At 35.9% G+C, this 15,808-nt stretch overlaps 1 protein-coding gene across 2 annotated transcripts in view; it reads left to right on the top strand.

Moving 5' to 3' along the window:
* LOC105498962 (vacuolar protein sorting 13 homolog A) overlaps positions 1-15,808 on the top strand; it is a 246,971-nt gene that overhangs the window by 219,261 nt on the left and 11,902 nt on the right. Inside the window, exons 69-71 of one of the 2 annotated variants that reach the window (XM_071077637.1) lie at positions 9,902-9,987; positions 12,849-12,972; positions 14,484-14,558. In XM_071077637.1, the coding sequence (XP_070933738.1) occupies positions 9,902-9,987; positions 12,849-12,972; positions 14,484-14,558 (285 nt within the window). Of the gene's footprint in view, positions 1-9,901; positions 9,988-12,848; positions 12,973-14,483; positions 14,559-15,808 lie in introns of those variants that run through there. The other variant, XR_011612428.1, reaches the window with a different exon arrangement.

The raw sequence follows: 15,808 nt of genomic DNA, 5'->3' as shown, positions 1-15,808 counted from the left end.
CAAGTCACTTGAATATATTTGTTCTCCAGTGCATATAAAAATTGTTTACAATGTAGGCTATTATGTATGCAATAACATTATGTGGTTAAAAATATATATATATACACCTTAATTTAAAAATACATAATTGCTAAAAAAAAAAAAAAATCCTGATGATCATCTAAAGCATTCAGTGAGTCCATCTTTTTGCATGCCTGATGTTGATGGTTGCTGACTGATTAGGATAGGGATTCCTGAAGGTCGGGGTAGCTGTGGTAATATCTTAAGATGAAGTTTGCCACATTGATTGGCTCTTCCTTTCATGAAAGATTTATCTGTAGTATTTGATGCTGTTTGGTAGCATTTTACCCACAATAGAACTTCTTTCAAAATTGGAGTCAGTCCTCTCAAACCCTACTGCTGCTTTATCAGTTATTTTTACGGAATAATCTAAATCCTTTGTTGTCATTTAAACAATCATAGAATCTTCCCTGAGAATAGATTCCATCTCAAGAAACCATTTTCTTTGCTCATCCATAAGAAGCAGTTTCTCATTTGTTCAAGTTTTATCATGAGATTGTAACAATTCAGTTACCTCTTCATGCTGCACTTCTAATCCCCTTGCTATTTGCACCATATCTGCAATTACTTCCTCCACTGAAGTCTTGAACCCTCAAAGTCATCCATGATGGCTGGAATCCACTTTTTCCAAACTCCTGTTACTATTGACATTTTGACCTTGTTTTGTGAATCACAGATGTTTTTAATGGCACCTAGAATAGTGAATCTTTTCCATAAGTTTTCAATATACTTTGACCAGATCCATCAGAAGAATCACTCCCCATGGCAGCTATAGCCTTACAAAATGTATTTCTTAAATACTAAGGCTTGGAAGTTGAAATTACTCTTTGATCCATGGGGGCTGTGGAATGGATGGTTGTGTTAGCAGGCATGAAAATGACATTAATCTTGTATATCTTCATCAGAGCTCTTGAGTGACAAGGTGCATAGTCAATGAGCTGTAATACTTTTTTGAGTGATAGCTCTCAACAGTGGGCTTAAAATATTCAGTAAATCATGCTGTAAACAAATGTGCTGTCATCTGGGCTTTGTTGTTGCATTTATACAGCATAGGCAGAATAGCTCTAGTGTAATTCTTAAGGACCCTAGGATTTTTTTCTTTTTTTTCTTTTTCTCTTTTTCTTTTTCTTTTGAGACAGAGTCTTGCTTTGTCGCCCAGGTGGAGTGCAATAGTGCAATCTCGGCTCACTGCAACCTCCACCTCCTGGGTTCAAGCAGTTCTCCTGTCTGGGCCTCCTGAGTAGCTGGGATTACAGGCGCCTGCCACCACACGGGCTTTAGTAGAGATGGGGTTTCACCATGTTGGCCAGCCTGGTGACAATCTCCAGACCTCAGGTGATCCACCCACCTCGGCCTCCCAAAGTGCTAGGATTACAGGCATGAGCCACCACACCCGGCACTTTATTTATTTATTTATTTATTTATTTATTTATTTATTTGATAGAGTCTTGCTCTGTCTCCCAGGCGGGAGTGCAGTGATACGGTCTTGGCTCACTGCAGCCTCAAACTCCCAGGCTTAGTTGATCCTCACACCTCAGCCTCTTGAGTAGCTGAGACTACAGGCATGTGCCACCACAACTGGCTAATTTTTTAAAAATTTTTTTGTAGAGATGGGGTTTCACCATGTTGCCCAAGCTAGTCCTGAACTCTTATGCTCAAGTGATCCACCCGCCATGGCCTCCCAAAGTGCTGGAATTACACACGTGAGCCACCTCACCTGGCCAGGGCCCTAGGATTTTTAGAATGGAACATTGGCTTCAACTTAAAGTCACCAACTGCACCAGGCATGGTAGCACCCACCTGTTGTCCCAGCTATTTGGGAGGCTGAGGCAAGAGGATCCCTTGAGCCCAGAAGTTCGAGTCCAGGTTGGGCAACATAGCAAGACCATGTCTCTAAAGAAAATGAAGTCACCAGCTTCACTAGCCCCTAAAAAGAGAATCCAACTGTCCTTTGAAGCTTTAAAGCCAGGCATTGACCTCTCTAGCTATGAAAAGTCCTGGATAGCATCTTTCAATAGAAGTCTGTCTCATCTATGTTGAAAATCTGTAGTTTAGTGAAGCCACTGTCATCAGTAATCTTAACTAGATCTTCTGGATAACCTGCTGCAGCTACTCCATCAGCACTTGCTGCTTCACCTTGTGCTTTTTGTGCTACGTAGATGAATTCTTTCCTTAAACCTCATGAACCAACCTCTACTAGCTTTAACTTTTCTTCTGCAGTTTCCTCACCTCTCTCAGCCTTCATATAATTGAAGAGAGTTAGGGCCTTGCTCTGGATTAGGCTTTGGCTTGAAGAAATGTTGTGGCTGGTTTATCTTCTATCCAGACCACTAAAACTTTCTCCATATCAGCAGTCAGGCTGTTTTGCTTTCTTATAATTCTTGTGTTCACTGGAGTAACACTTTCATAATACTTCCCTTCAAGAACTTTCCCTTTGCATTCAAAATTAGCTGTTTGGTACAAGAGGTACTACCTTTCAGCCTAACTCAGCTTTTGACATGCCTTTCTCACTAAGCTTGGTCGTTTCTAGCTTTTGATTTAAAGTGATGGACATGTAACTCTTCATTTCACTTGAACACCTAAGGGTCATTGTAGGGCTGTTAATTGGCCTAATTTCAATATTGTTACTCAGGTAATAGACTCAAGGAGAGGGAGAGGATTTGGGAAACGTCCAGTCGGTGGGGCAGTCAGAACACACACATTTATAGATTAAGTTCACTATGGGTGTAGTTTATGGCACCTCAAAAAGGACTATAAAATAGTATCAAAGATCAGTGATCACAGATCACCATAACAGATACAATCATGATAAAAAAGTTTGAAATATTGTAAAGAATTACCAAAATGTGACATAGAGACAAGAAATGAGTACATGCTGCTGGACAAATGGTGCCTGTAGACTTGCTTGATGCAGAGCTTCCATAAACCTTCAATTTGTAAAAAACACAATATCTGGGAAATACAATAAAGTGGAGTATAATAAAATTAGATATGCCAGTAATTATTAGCATGGTGCCTAATAATAACTCATTATATTTTTATTATTCCAGATGAATACCAGTTTATGCAAGTTCTTAGTCATCATTATATAAATTCCTCATTTTTCTCCTCTTTGCCAAGATAAAAGAATCTATTCTATTTAAGAGTAGATTTTAAGAACTTAAAAGAATAGATTTTAAGAATTTAAAAGAAGAGATTTTAAGAATTTAAAAGAAGAGATTTTAAGAATTTTAAAAAGAGTATTTTTTTCCTTTCAAGGTTAATTCAGTAGTTAAAATACCATGACAGTTTTCCACATACTAATTGGCAAGCAGTTGAAACAGTAAAACCTCAGTGATTTGAACTGCTCTGAATTATACAGTATTTTAAAAGACATGTTACTGCTGCTTCCAGGGATATATAATATGGTGGACCCATAAATGTTGATCCAGTAGAGGTTCTGCTGAACTGCTTTAGTGAGACTTTTGTTACTGTGCACCTGCATTACCCTTGATGCCCCCACTCTGGCCCTTCTCCTAGAATATATTAAGTATGTTAATTGATGGTCTGCTGTTGTCAGTACACATAACTATTTCGTGAGCATAGTTGTTTTCCTTCTCCAGGCTTTTGGTGGTACTAGTTGATGACAACAATTCATATCTCTTAAGATATAGTAGTTTCTTTCAGTTGATTTTATGTCAAAGGTTATGCTCAGCTTTCCTGCCCTGTCTAAGCTTTCAGTATAGTCTATACATATGGTTTTGCTAACAGTCAAGATAGCATATTAGCATGAGAGAAGATGAAGGTATGAGGGATAAAATAAGTACTGGTTGCTCTTCAGATTTGACGATATAATCAATAAGATTTTATTTTCTGAAAACCAACTTACCTCACAAGGTAAGCTACGTGTCAGTTCTTTATTCTTGTTTATATTTATTCTCATTCAAGGATATGAAATCATTAAGTTTTGATGTCATAAATTTCTACCATATTTGATTATGAAGCTCGCTTGAATACTTTCTTTTTCCTGGCCATGGCACTTAAGTCTGAGGTTTGAAGTGAATTAGTAAAACCTTCTTTATCCCTAAACATTCATCATATAACTCTAAGGAAGTTATACTTATTGACTGAGTTTTCTCTAAAGATAAGATTGTTTTGAACAATTTGTCTATTTACTTCTTAGTTTTAAAATGGCAGTATTTACCATTTTAAGTAGAATCTATTCATAAATGCTTCCTCTTTCCCACTCCTCTCCTGAACCCTCAAATTAACCAATCTATAAGGCCATTTATTTGTTATCTAGTATATTTTCTTGCTAGGTAGTATTCATTTTTATCTTTCATCTGAATGAATTTCATGTTTTTTTGTTTTTTATTTTTTGTTTTTGTGATGGAGTCTTGCTCTGTTGCCCAGGCTGGAGTGCAATGGTGCGATCTCAGCTCACTGCAACCTCTGCCTCCCAGGTTCAAATGATTCTCCCTGCCTCAGCCTCCCAAGTAGCTGGGATTACAGGCACCTGCCACCACACCCAGCTAATTTTTTGTATTTTTAGTGGAGACGGGGTCTCACCATGTTGGCCAGGCTGGTCTCAAACTCTTGGCCTCAGGGGATCTGCCTGCCTCAGCCTCCCAAAGTGCTGGGATTACAGGCGTGAGCCACCATGGCCGGCCAAATATCATGTTTTTAATCCCCCCGATTTTTGCTATGTATTTTTAAAACTCTCATTCATACCTATTTGCAACACTTGTCTTCCAAATGAGTCAGAGGTTGATTAGATTTGGGTTTTTTATTTTGCTGAACAACATGTTCTTGTCCTTTAACAAATTTTCTTAAATATATTTCCCATTAATGATTAACACATTCTTTGGGGCTTAAGGCCTTTTATTTTAGTGATTTATTCCTATTTTTAATCTTTTCATATTTTGCATTTCTCAGAAGTATTTTGTTAAGGGATTCTGTTTCTTCCTAACATTTGGATGATTTGAGAGTGTTAGAAATGTCTCTGTTACCATGGCTCTGTCCTTCAAGTTCCACTTTTTTTATGTTTCCAAATGTATCATTAATTTGGTTTGAATTTATGTATGTCTAATAAAGTATGGTTTATGTACTCATCTTTTCTAAATGCAAAAGGACATGTTTACCAGTAAACATATTTTTTAATTATTACCTATAGATTCTGACAATTGTATATAATGAATGCAGTTTCCATTGTGTTTTTGTTTATTTCTTTCAGTAATTCTTAAACGATGATAGGTAATTTGTATATATACTTCCTAATGAATAAGGCAAAAAAAGTTTTTCCTTTCACATTTAAGCGTATAAATGAGGCTAACATGTCTAAAGTACTGGCATTGTTAATTCCTTCATATTTCAGCCAAATCTTCGTCTTTATGTAAAGGCCCTACATGATAATTCCTAAACCCTGATTTTGCTAATTCTTCCTTCCTTAATTTTAAAGGCTATCAAATTATTTTAGTAGAACCATGTATACCTAGCATCTGTTTGGGATGGAGGAAGATAGGATTTTTGATACTAAATTATTTGAATACTGTCGACCTGTAAAAAATTAGCAGCCTACCTCGGCAACTGTCAGTATCCAGGATATCAGAGATATTTTTTGAGGTACCATGAGGAAAGTATGACTGATACCATAAGGAGGAAACATCATGATATGTTTGGTATAGTGAAATGCACTGGAATTAGAAGTGAAGAATCCAGTTTTCTGAGCCCAGTTTTGCACCTTTGCCAAGCAAGTCACTTAGATGTCCTCTTACCTAATTACACAAGATGGTGAAAATTTAGATTTAGAAGATTCATTAGACACTTCCTGATCCTCAGTTTCTTTGTGTGTAAAAGGAAGAGATTGGTTTGGATGAACAATAGGAGTTTTTCAGGTCTAAAATTCTGGGGTTTTTTCCCTAAAAAAAATGATGTTTTGAGAAGTCTAAAGCTTAATATATAATGCATTTATAAAGTCAGGCAGGAATTTGTGACTACAATGTGACATTTGTAGACTTTTTGCAGTGTGATGTTCTCTCCCATAACTTCTGTGGATTCAGTTTCAAAGTTTTGGATCCTGTTTATAATGTTCTCATTCCGTATTCTCATGTTTATAATGAACACTGAGCAGCAAGATTTTGCCGTGTGATGAGTTATCTTTGACATTTATTCAACTACAGTCACTCTAATAACAAAGGATACAGTTGATTACGTTTCAAAGCAGACTACTATGACCGTAAGCTCATTCATCTTTCAAGTGTTACATTTAAGGTTTTGGATGGAAAGCATTATATGAATTACTTTCTTTGGATTTTCTTTATTTCTTACTTATACCAGATGCTGTTGTGACTATCGAAACTGGTTTAACTGCTTATATGCACAGATTAGATTTGATTTAAGTTGGGTCTGAAAAGTAGAAAGTGATGAGAGGTAGGCTTAATTACAATGCCCAAACTTAGCATAATATGGAAATAAAAGTTAGGTTCTTGGAATAAACCATAGCTTTTAAATTATTTGAAGGTTAGGATCTATTAATGGTGCATGTAGGCTCTTGAATTCTATTAGCTGTGGTATTCTTGAGGAGGTCAACATTTGTATTCTTGATTTTTAAACTTGGCCACATGGAACAAAAGAAAATGAATCTTTGTAAGCCAGTTTCTTTTCAGATATCAAAAAACTGAAACAATAAAAGAATGTAAAAATTTTTAAAAAAAGCTTAACTTCTACCTCCACCATTATGCTTCAAAAGCCCAGAGATCATTGCTGTTAATAGATTGATGTATACCTTCTAGAAGTTTCTTATATATGTACAAGTATATGTACATGTATGCATTTCTACTTTTCATTCTATACATTCTCTTTTGTAGTATAATTTTATTTACTATATATCTTATACATCTATGTCAGTATGCACAGGTCTTCATTTCTCTTTTTTATGACTTCATAATGCCCCATTGTATGGCTGTACATGAATTTAACTAATACCCTATTAATGAATATTTAGATTTTGTACTTTTAATACAATATTGCTGTGAATATTTTTATATGTCTATTTTGGCATACTTTTGCCTAAGATAAATTCTAGCAGTGGAATTGCTAACTCAGATGGTATGTTTAATTGATTTGCATTTTCCTGATTTTGAGTTATAGTGAATATTTTCTCATGTTTATCAGTCAGATATTGTTTGTTTTTTGCTGAACTACCTGTTCATATTCTTCACACATTTTTCTACTGCTTTACTCATTTTCTGTCGGTTTCTTCAAATTGCTAGAATTGTCTATTTTGAAATTGACTCACTCTCTCTGTATTGACAAATATTTTCCTAAATTGTCCTTTGAGTTTTGTGTTATTTTACTTAATTACTGTTTATTTGCTTATCGTTTTGCCATTCAGTAGTGATTAAGTTCTATGTACTTAACAATTTTTTATGTTGTGTTTTATGGACTTTGCTATATTTTGGCCTTTCCCACTTCAAGATTATTAAAATATTATTTTTTCTAGTACTTTTATAGTTGTTTTGTATACTTAAATCATTGATCCATGTAGAATTGATCGGGTATATAGAGAGAAGGATACAGCTTTAGCCAATGAGTTACTTAAAACACCATTTATTTGATAATGCATGTATTTACCCACTGATTTGAAGTGCTGTCTTGATTTAATAAATTTCTGTAATTGGATAGGATTTTATAATGTCCTATATGCATATGGTCAGTTTCTGCAATCTGTATTTTTTCCTTTGATATGTCTGCATATACTTTACCAGCACCAAACTGTTTCACTACTGCAGCTTTATAAATTGCGTTAATGTCTGCTAGAGTAGCTCTTCTCATTCTTCTTTCATAATTTACTGGATATTACCACATATTTTTCCTAGATAAGTTTTAGTATAATTTTGACAAATCACATTTTACCTCCTACCCCGTGCTCCAAAAACCACCATCTTGGGATCACATGAAGTGTGTGTGTGTGTGTGTGTGTGTATGTGTGAGAAAATTAGGAGTCAATAACATCTTTATTATGATAATTTTTTATGTCCAAGAATAAGATATGGATTTCCATTTTCAAAATTTCTTTTACTCCCCTGAATACAGTGGTATGGCTTTTATCACCTGTATTCTGCACATTATTTACTAAACTTATGGGTAAATATTTATCTTTTTTATTACCCTTGTAAACAGGATTTGTTTCTCTTCCATTTCCAAATTGATTACTGGGTTTTGTGTGCTTGGCTTTTCCAAATGTACTGTCATTCACAAATAATTTCTACTCATGATGCTTCTTCCTCTTAATAATTTATATTGCTTAAAACATAGTTCATTTCATCTAAGTTTTCAAAATTACTTGCATAATTTATAAATTATCTAATACAGTAGTCCTATCATATCCACAATTGCTTTCTGCAGTTTCAGTTACCCTTGGCCAACCATGGTTTGAAAATATTAAATGGAAAATTTCAGAAATAAACCTTCACATACCTTTTATTACAGTATAATTGTTCTATTTTATTATTGGTTATTAGTCTCTTACTGTGCCTAATTTATAAATTAAACTTTATCATAGGTATGTATATAGGAGAAACCATAGAATATATGTAGGGCTCAGTGCTGTCTGTGGTTTCAGGTACCCACTGGAGGTCTAGGAACATATCCCCCTGCAGATAAGGGGGAACAACTGTAATTCATGTTAATTGTTTTCTGAATCTGTATTTATGTCCCTTTTTCATTTGTAATACAAAGTATTTGTGTTTATTTGCCCTACCTACTACAGTAAATAGTAAAGATATTCTTTTCCTCAATATTTTATAATCACTGAATTTAGAAACTTCTTCCATGCAATTAATCTGTATGACTCATCCTGCTATTTTAGTTTTTTTTTTTTTTAACTTCTTTCTCAGATAAAAATGAAAATACCAACTTTTTATACCAAGATCATCATGAAGTTGCTTCTTAGCTTTCTTCTAAGCTAAATCACTTTAGTTTTTTGGTACAGCTTCAAGGAACACAATTTTCTAAAACCTTTATATCCTCTCTTGGATTTCTTCATGGTTTTTCACATTTTGGCTAAATTCATAACATGCCTCTTCTTGAGGGATCTTAGTCATAATTACATTGCTTGCCTTGCCTGTAAAAATAGTAGGCTAGCCTGCTATATACTTTAAATAGCTAAAGTAACTCCATCCTCAGAGCAAATATTACTGAAAATAGAATTTAAAATGATAACTCTGTTTTCTTCATATGGTTATATTTACATTTTTGAAGCAAACAATTGTTAATAAACAGTGTCATGGATAGACAGTGTTTCAACAGTCTTGAAAATAAAGATTGTTTCAAAGGCTAAGTAAGCCTTGGGGTCCCTGTTTGTCTAGAAACTCTCTGCTCTTTATTTTTTAACGAGTTGTGAGATGGACAAAGAAAAGCATGTTTGTAAGATATATACGGAATGTCTAGGGCAAGGCAGAAGCTAATAAGTAATTTATGTGATGCATATGTTTATATATGTGTTAGTATTTACATGTGTTTTTGTACAAATATTAAATACTAATATATTTTCCAATATAAAGTCACTGTAATAGTTAAATACCTCATTAGATTGAATTTAAACTTTGTAAGATAACATCAGCTTCTAAAAGTCTAGCAGTAAAGGTTGGCATTGCTGCAACCGAGTAATCTTAAATAAAGTAGTGCAAGTCGATGCTTTTAAAAAGGAAACAGCAGTGATTTTACAAATAATGAAATCCATTTTCTGTATGTCCATGGTTTGCCCCATTGAGAAATGGTTCTTAGAGGACTATAAGACATTGTTTGCATTACAGTAGGAATATTACCAATTTTCTCATTGTCTCTCACTTTTTTCTTTTAGGTCATGGAAAATGGAAGATTTGCAAAATACAAATATTTTACCCACGTCATGATCAATAAGACAGATATGCTAATGATAACCAGACGGTAACTTCCTTTCTTTCTCTTATGTAATTTGATAAGGGGTTAACTGGCAGCCACTCATGCGGTGAAGATCTGTTATTCATCTTTTGTTCCATATAGCCACAATGATTCTTGGGTCCTCTCGCTCCACAAGCCTAACTCCCTAAACGTTACATAAATGTCCTGCATAGCTTTGTGCATGCATACAGATAAACACAGTCATGCACAGACACAAATATTTTCGTATTTCTTTCAGCCAATTCAAACGGATGCAGAAATTCCATAAAACTGTCCTCTTAAAAGTAAGCTTTCTTCTCGCTGAAAAAGTGTACAATTTTAGGTTATCCCAGAAGTCAGCAGTCCTCTGATAGTATCTGTTTGTTAGAATACATATAGATTAACGTAAGTGGATATACTGGTAGAAGCAGATAAAATTTTAGATGGATACTACAGCGACTTCTTCAAATAGACAGTGGAGGGGTACATGCAAAAATACACAGTGGCATAGCCTCAGGGGGCAAGTGTACAGGAGTCATTGTTAAACTAGGGAAGGAATGAGCAAGTGCATTAGTAAGATGGCAGTCTCTGGGTGGTGGAGAGTGAAAATACGGCCAGTGGGGAGAAGTTAGAGCTAAATAGAAATGAATTGTCAATCTATGGTTTTGTTCACTATTGAAAGGTAAAGTTATATGAACATTGTGTTGGTTCAAGGTGACTACGAAGCAGTCACTTTTAATGTTGTAATCTCAATTTCTGAATCTAAAATGTATAGCCCTATTTTAATTTTCTTATTTAAAAAGTAACACCAAGTAGAAAACTTCCACAATATTAGAAATTATACCTGTAAAAAGTAAGTCTTCATTCCACCCCAGATATTAGTTCCAAGAGGCAGCCCATTTTTTACTTGTTTCGTTTGTATCCTTCTTGAAATAGTCTGTGCCTCTACAGGTAGACATACACACATATTTTAATGCAGATGAAAGTTTCTTATACATAGCATTATGTACTTAGTGTTAATTTTTCACTTGAGATCTATATTTTGAAGGTTATTACATGTCAACATATGGAGATCTTTCTTAATTTGTAAATTCCTGCCTAATATTTATTTAGGAATGTGTACTAATTTACCTGTAACTTGTTTCTAGAGTTTTGTAATTGCAGACATTGCTTTGGCAATCATTTTTGCTCATAAAAATTTTCCATCATGTTTTTAGTAACTCACTTTCCCATTGACTAAAGGAAAAGTAACTAATCAGCATTAAGCAAAATCAGTTGCAAAGTTTGGTTCCAAATCTTGCAACATTTTAAAAGCTTTTTTTTCCTCAATGCCGTGGACCTCCTTTAGATGAGGCCACAGTGCCTTGACAGAGTAAGGGAAGTGAATTAGTTGTAGTTGAATAAAACATGATGGTTATACTTGGGATTCCCTTTCCAAGTTTCGGGTTTGAGGATAAAAGGATCTTTGAATGAGGACTGGGAATAGCTACTACATTGGCCAGTTGTCTGTGATTTTTCGCATGGTTGGAGATGTCCTGGAGCACCACTGGGTTTGCTCCATCAGCTCCTGTAATCCAGGATTGGTAAAGGAGGGGAACAGGGACAGAAGATGGAAGTGAGAGATATAAATCCTGGCTAGCTTTCTCCTTTTCCATCCTAGCCAGGAGCCAGATGTTTCTTTAACTCAATTTAATAGAAATCTCTGGTTGCACCTACTATTGATGTTTCAATCAGAAAGAAAAATTAAGAAGAAAAACATTTGAAGGAAGGATTAAATAGACTTCTTATAGACAGAAGGTATTTTCATTTCTTGGTTTCTTTCTTCAAAATGGGAAAACAAGAATTTATTTAAAAATTAGAATGATGCTTTTTGAAGTCTTCCTCTAAAATTGGCAGTAATGGGACTTGATTTTACTTGTGAACATCCCAAGGCCCTCAGTATGATGATTCTGTTCAACATGGTTAGAAAAGCTTCTGTCTGATGTAATTGGGAAATACATTACATGGAGCCTTAGAAATGAAAGTATTTATTCTAATGCATTAATTATATGAAAATTTCTCCAAATACTGGCTGATAATTGGTTCTGTAAATGTATCCTGTTTCTTATGACGTGCCTTACATATTTGATTTTATAAGTGCTTCAGTTTTTCTAAATATGTTGTGCTATAAATTTCCCATTGAGCATTATGTTAGCTGCATCCCACAAATTTTATGTTGTATTTTCATTCTCATTCTGTTCAAAATATTTTCTAATTTCCTTTGAGATTCTTTGACCCCTGGATTATTTGGAAGTGTTACTTTTAAGCATTTATAAATACTATTGTTATCTTTTTGTTTTGGTTTCTAGTTTAGTTCTGTTATGATCTGAGAACACACTTTATGGTTTCAGTTCTTTTTATTTTTTATTTTTTTACTTTTTTAAAATTTTATTTTATTTTATTTTGAGGCAGAGTCTTTCTCTGTCGCCCAGGCTCGAGTGCAGTGGTGCGATGTCAGCTCACTGCAAGCTCTGCCTCCTGGATTCACACCGTTCTCCATTCTCTTGCCTCAGCCTCCCGAGTAGCTGGGACTATACAGGCTCCCACCACCATGCCCGGCTAATTTTTTTGTATTTTTGGTAGAGACAGGGTTTCACCATGTTAGCCAGGCTGGTCTCGATCTCCTGACCTTGTGATTTGCCCGCCTCAGCCTCCCAAAGTGCTGGGATTACAGGCATGAGCCTGTGCGCCCGGCCCCTCAGTTCTTTTAAATTCATTAAGAATATAGAATATAGTCTATGTTGATGAATATTGCATTTGCACTTGAGATTCATTCGTATCCTGTTGTTATCGGCTATAAGTGCCTCAATTTTAAAGCGAATTCTGTTTTTTTGTTTTTGTTTTTGCAGTGGTGTATTGTTTGTAACAAAGGGAACATTTGGACAGCTCACGTGTGAGTGGCAGTATAGCTTTGATGAGTTTACCAAAGAGCCATTCATTGTTCATGGGAGAAGATTGCGCATTGAAGCAAAGGTATATTGAATAGATTTATTTGTTGAAAACTTGGAACTGAAAATAATGCTTTGAAATCGTCCTTTTTATTTGTACAGTGCTCTACCTCTTTTATAGATGTCACCTTCTCTTGGTATGGCTTTCCTTTAATACCTGCTATCTTACCCAGGCTTAAAGAAAAAAAAAAAAACTAGGCCAAGAAAAACTGTGCTTTCTGTGCTATTGCACTGATAATAACATTCCTGGGCCCTCGTTGTATGTTCAGTAACAGAACCCCACCTTCCCACATATGAAATAATGGGTAGTGGCTATTAGCCTGTACTCCAGTCCATATTGCTTTCCTGGCTTTTTATTTTTCCCTTTCTAACATTAATACTCTCTTATCTCTTTGATTTCTTCCCTTTCCACCTCTTCATGAGACCTCATATCTACAATTCTGCAATCATTCTGTTTTTTGAGACAGTCCCTCGCCCTGTTGCCCAGGCTGGAGCGCAGTGGCGCTCTTGGCTCACTGCAACCTCCGCCTCCCAGATTCAAGTGATTCTCCTGCCTCAGCCTCCTGAGTAGCTGGGACTACAGGCATGTGCCACCATGCCAGACTAATTTTTGTATTTTTAGTACAGATAGTGTTTCACCAGGTTGGCCAGTCTGGTCTTGAATTCCTGGGTCCAAGCGATCTGCCTGCCTCAGCCTCCCAAAGTGCTGTGATTATAGACATGAGCCACTGCGCCCAGCCTTATCCTTTTTTTTTTAAATTAGAAGAAGCTAATTTCTTCTAGTGTCCATATTTGCATGGATAGTTGAATTACTTATAGAACATGTTAGACTAGCATGTGTGTATATTTTTAAGCTGGATTCACTCATGATTCTATGGCCAGATAATAACTGTATAAGACAAAACTGTGTGTGGAGAGGAAAAACAGTGGCACTACTCCCCGACTTACCTCCTTCCCATCCTTTATGTCAACCCTTTATGGCTTTAGCAATTGAAATATCACCTTAAGCTTTTTAACTTAGGTTTAGTGATAATGGTTGTGTTATTAATAGAATGTAGTCTTTTTTTCTATTGGTTTTTATTCTTCTTGGTTCTTCATTCTTGTCTTTTTTAAAGTGCATGATTTGTGTGGATGAATACTTTAGGCATGCAGTAATAAAGCTTTGTGGCATTTCTTTCTTTTTTTTGAGATGGAGTCTCAGTCTGTCGCCCAGGCTGGAGTGCAGTGGCACGATATCAGCTCACTGCAAGCTCCGCCTCCTGGGTTCACGCCTTTCTCCTGCCTCAGCCTCCCGAGTAGCTGGGACTACAGCGCCTGCCACCACGCCCAGCTAATTTTTTTGTATCTTTAGTAGAGACAGGGTTTCACCGTGTTAGCCAGGATAGTCTCGATCTCCTGACTTCATGATCTGCCCACCTCAACTTCCCAAAGTGCTGAGATTACAGGCGTGAGCCACCATGCCTGGCCTGTGGCATTTCTTTATGGATTTTTACAACCAGATTTTCTTTTTAATGAATTAATATATTCTGTTTATAGGAACGAGTGAAGTCTGTATTTCATGCCAGAGAGTTTGGAAAAATAATTAACTTCAAGACCCCAGAGGATGCCAGGGTAAATATAATAAATCTTTTATTTAAAAAGGTAGGAGCTGCTCACTCCAAAACCATGTAAGTGCACTATTTTTTAAGGTAGATACATTTTGTTTCAGAATTTTTGTTTGTTTTGCTTTTGTGTTTTGACAGATTTTAGTATATGTAACCAGGTAATATTTTCCCTTTTTTTTTTTTTTTTTTTACTGGATTCAATTCAGCATACCCGCTTGCTTTTCAAACCAGAATATTCCATCTTACTTTAAATGCTAACTATAATTTTTTAATTAAAAAAGTCAACAAACAAAAATTATTTTTAGTGTTAATCCATCAGCTCCAGCAGGAAAGTATAACCCCACATTGTTGATTTTTCTGCTGCATAGCTACCGTGATTTTTTAAAAAATTGCCATAGCATGACACAGACCAAAAGGAGCCAAGCGTGACAGAAAATCCAAGTTTGAATACTGATTCTGTCCTTCTTGACTATAGAATCTTGGACATCCAGAGAAGGCTACTGGATTCAGTTATCTTTCCCTATCTTAGGGCTATCTTAGTAGGCTCTTCTTTTGTTTTGGTGGGGGGGGGGCTTAAATCAGTTTTTTTTTTTTTTAATTATACTTTCGGTTCTAGGGTACATGTGCCCAATGTGCAGGTTTGTTACATATGTATGCATGTGCCATGTGGGTGTGCTGCACCCATCAACTCGTCATTTACATCAGGTATAACTCCCAATGCCATCCCTCCTCCCTCCCCCTTCCCCCCTCCCCACAATAGGCCCCGGTGTGTGATGTTCCCCTTCCCGTGTCCAAGTGATCTCATTGTTCAATTCCCACCTATGAGTGAGAACATGCGGTGTTTGGTTTTCTGTTCTTGCGATAGTTTGCTAAGAATGATGGTTTCCAGCTGCATCCATGTCCCTACAAAGGACACAAACTCATCCTTTTTTATGGCTGCATAGTATGCCATGGTGTATATGTGCCACATTTTCTTAATCCAGTCTGTCACTGATGGACATTTGGGTTGATTCCAAGTCTTTGCTATTGTGAATAGTGCCGCAGTAAACATACATGTGCATGTGTCTTTATAGCAGCATGATTTATAATCCTTTGGGTATATACCCAGTAATGGGATGGCTGGGTCCTATGGTATTTCTAGTTCTAGATCCTTGAGGAATTGCCATACTGTTTTCCACAATGGTTGAACTAGTTTACAATCCCACCAACAGTGTAAAAATGTTCCTGTTTCTTCACATCCTCTCCAGCATCTGTTAT

This window comes from Macaca nemestrina, chromosome 14 (assembly GCF_043159975.1).
Source record: "Macaca nemestrina isolate mMacNem1 chromosome 14, mMacNem.hap1, whole genome shotgun sequence".
Taxonomy (NCBI): Eukaryota; Metazoa; Chordata; class Mammalia; order Primates; family Cercopithecidae; genus Macaca; species Macaca nemestrina.
This window is presented reverse-complemented; position numbering and strand designations above follow the sequence as displayed.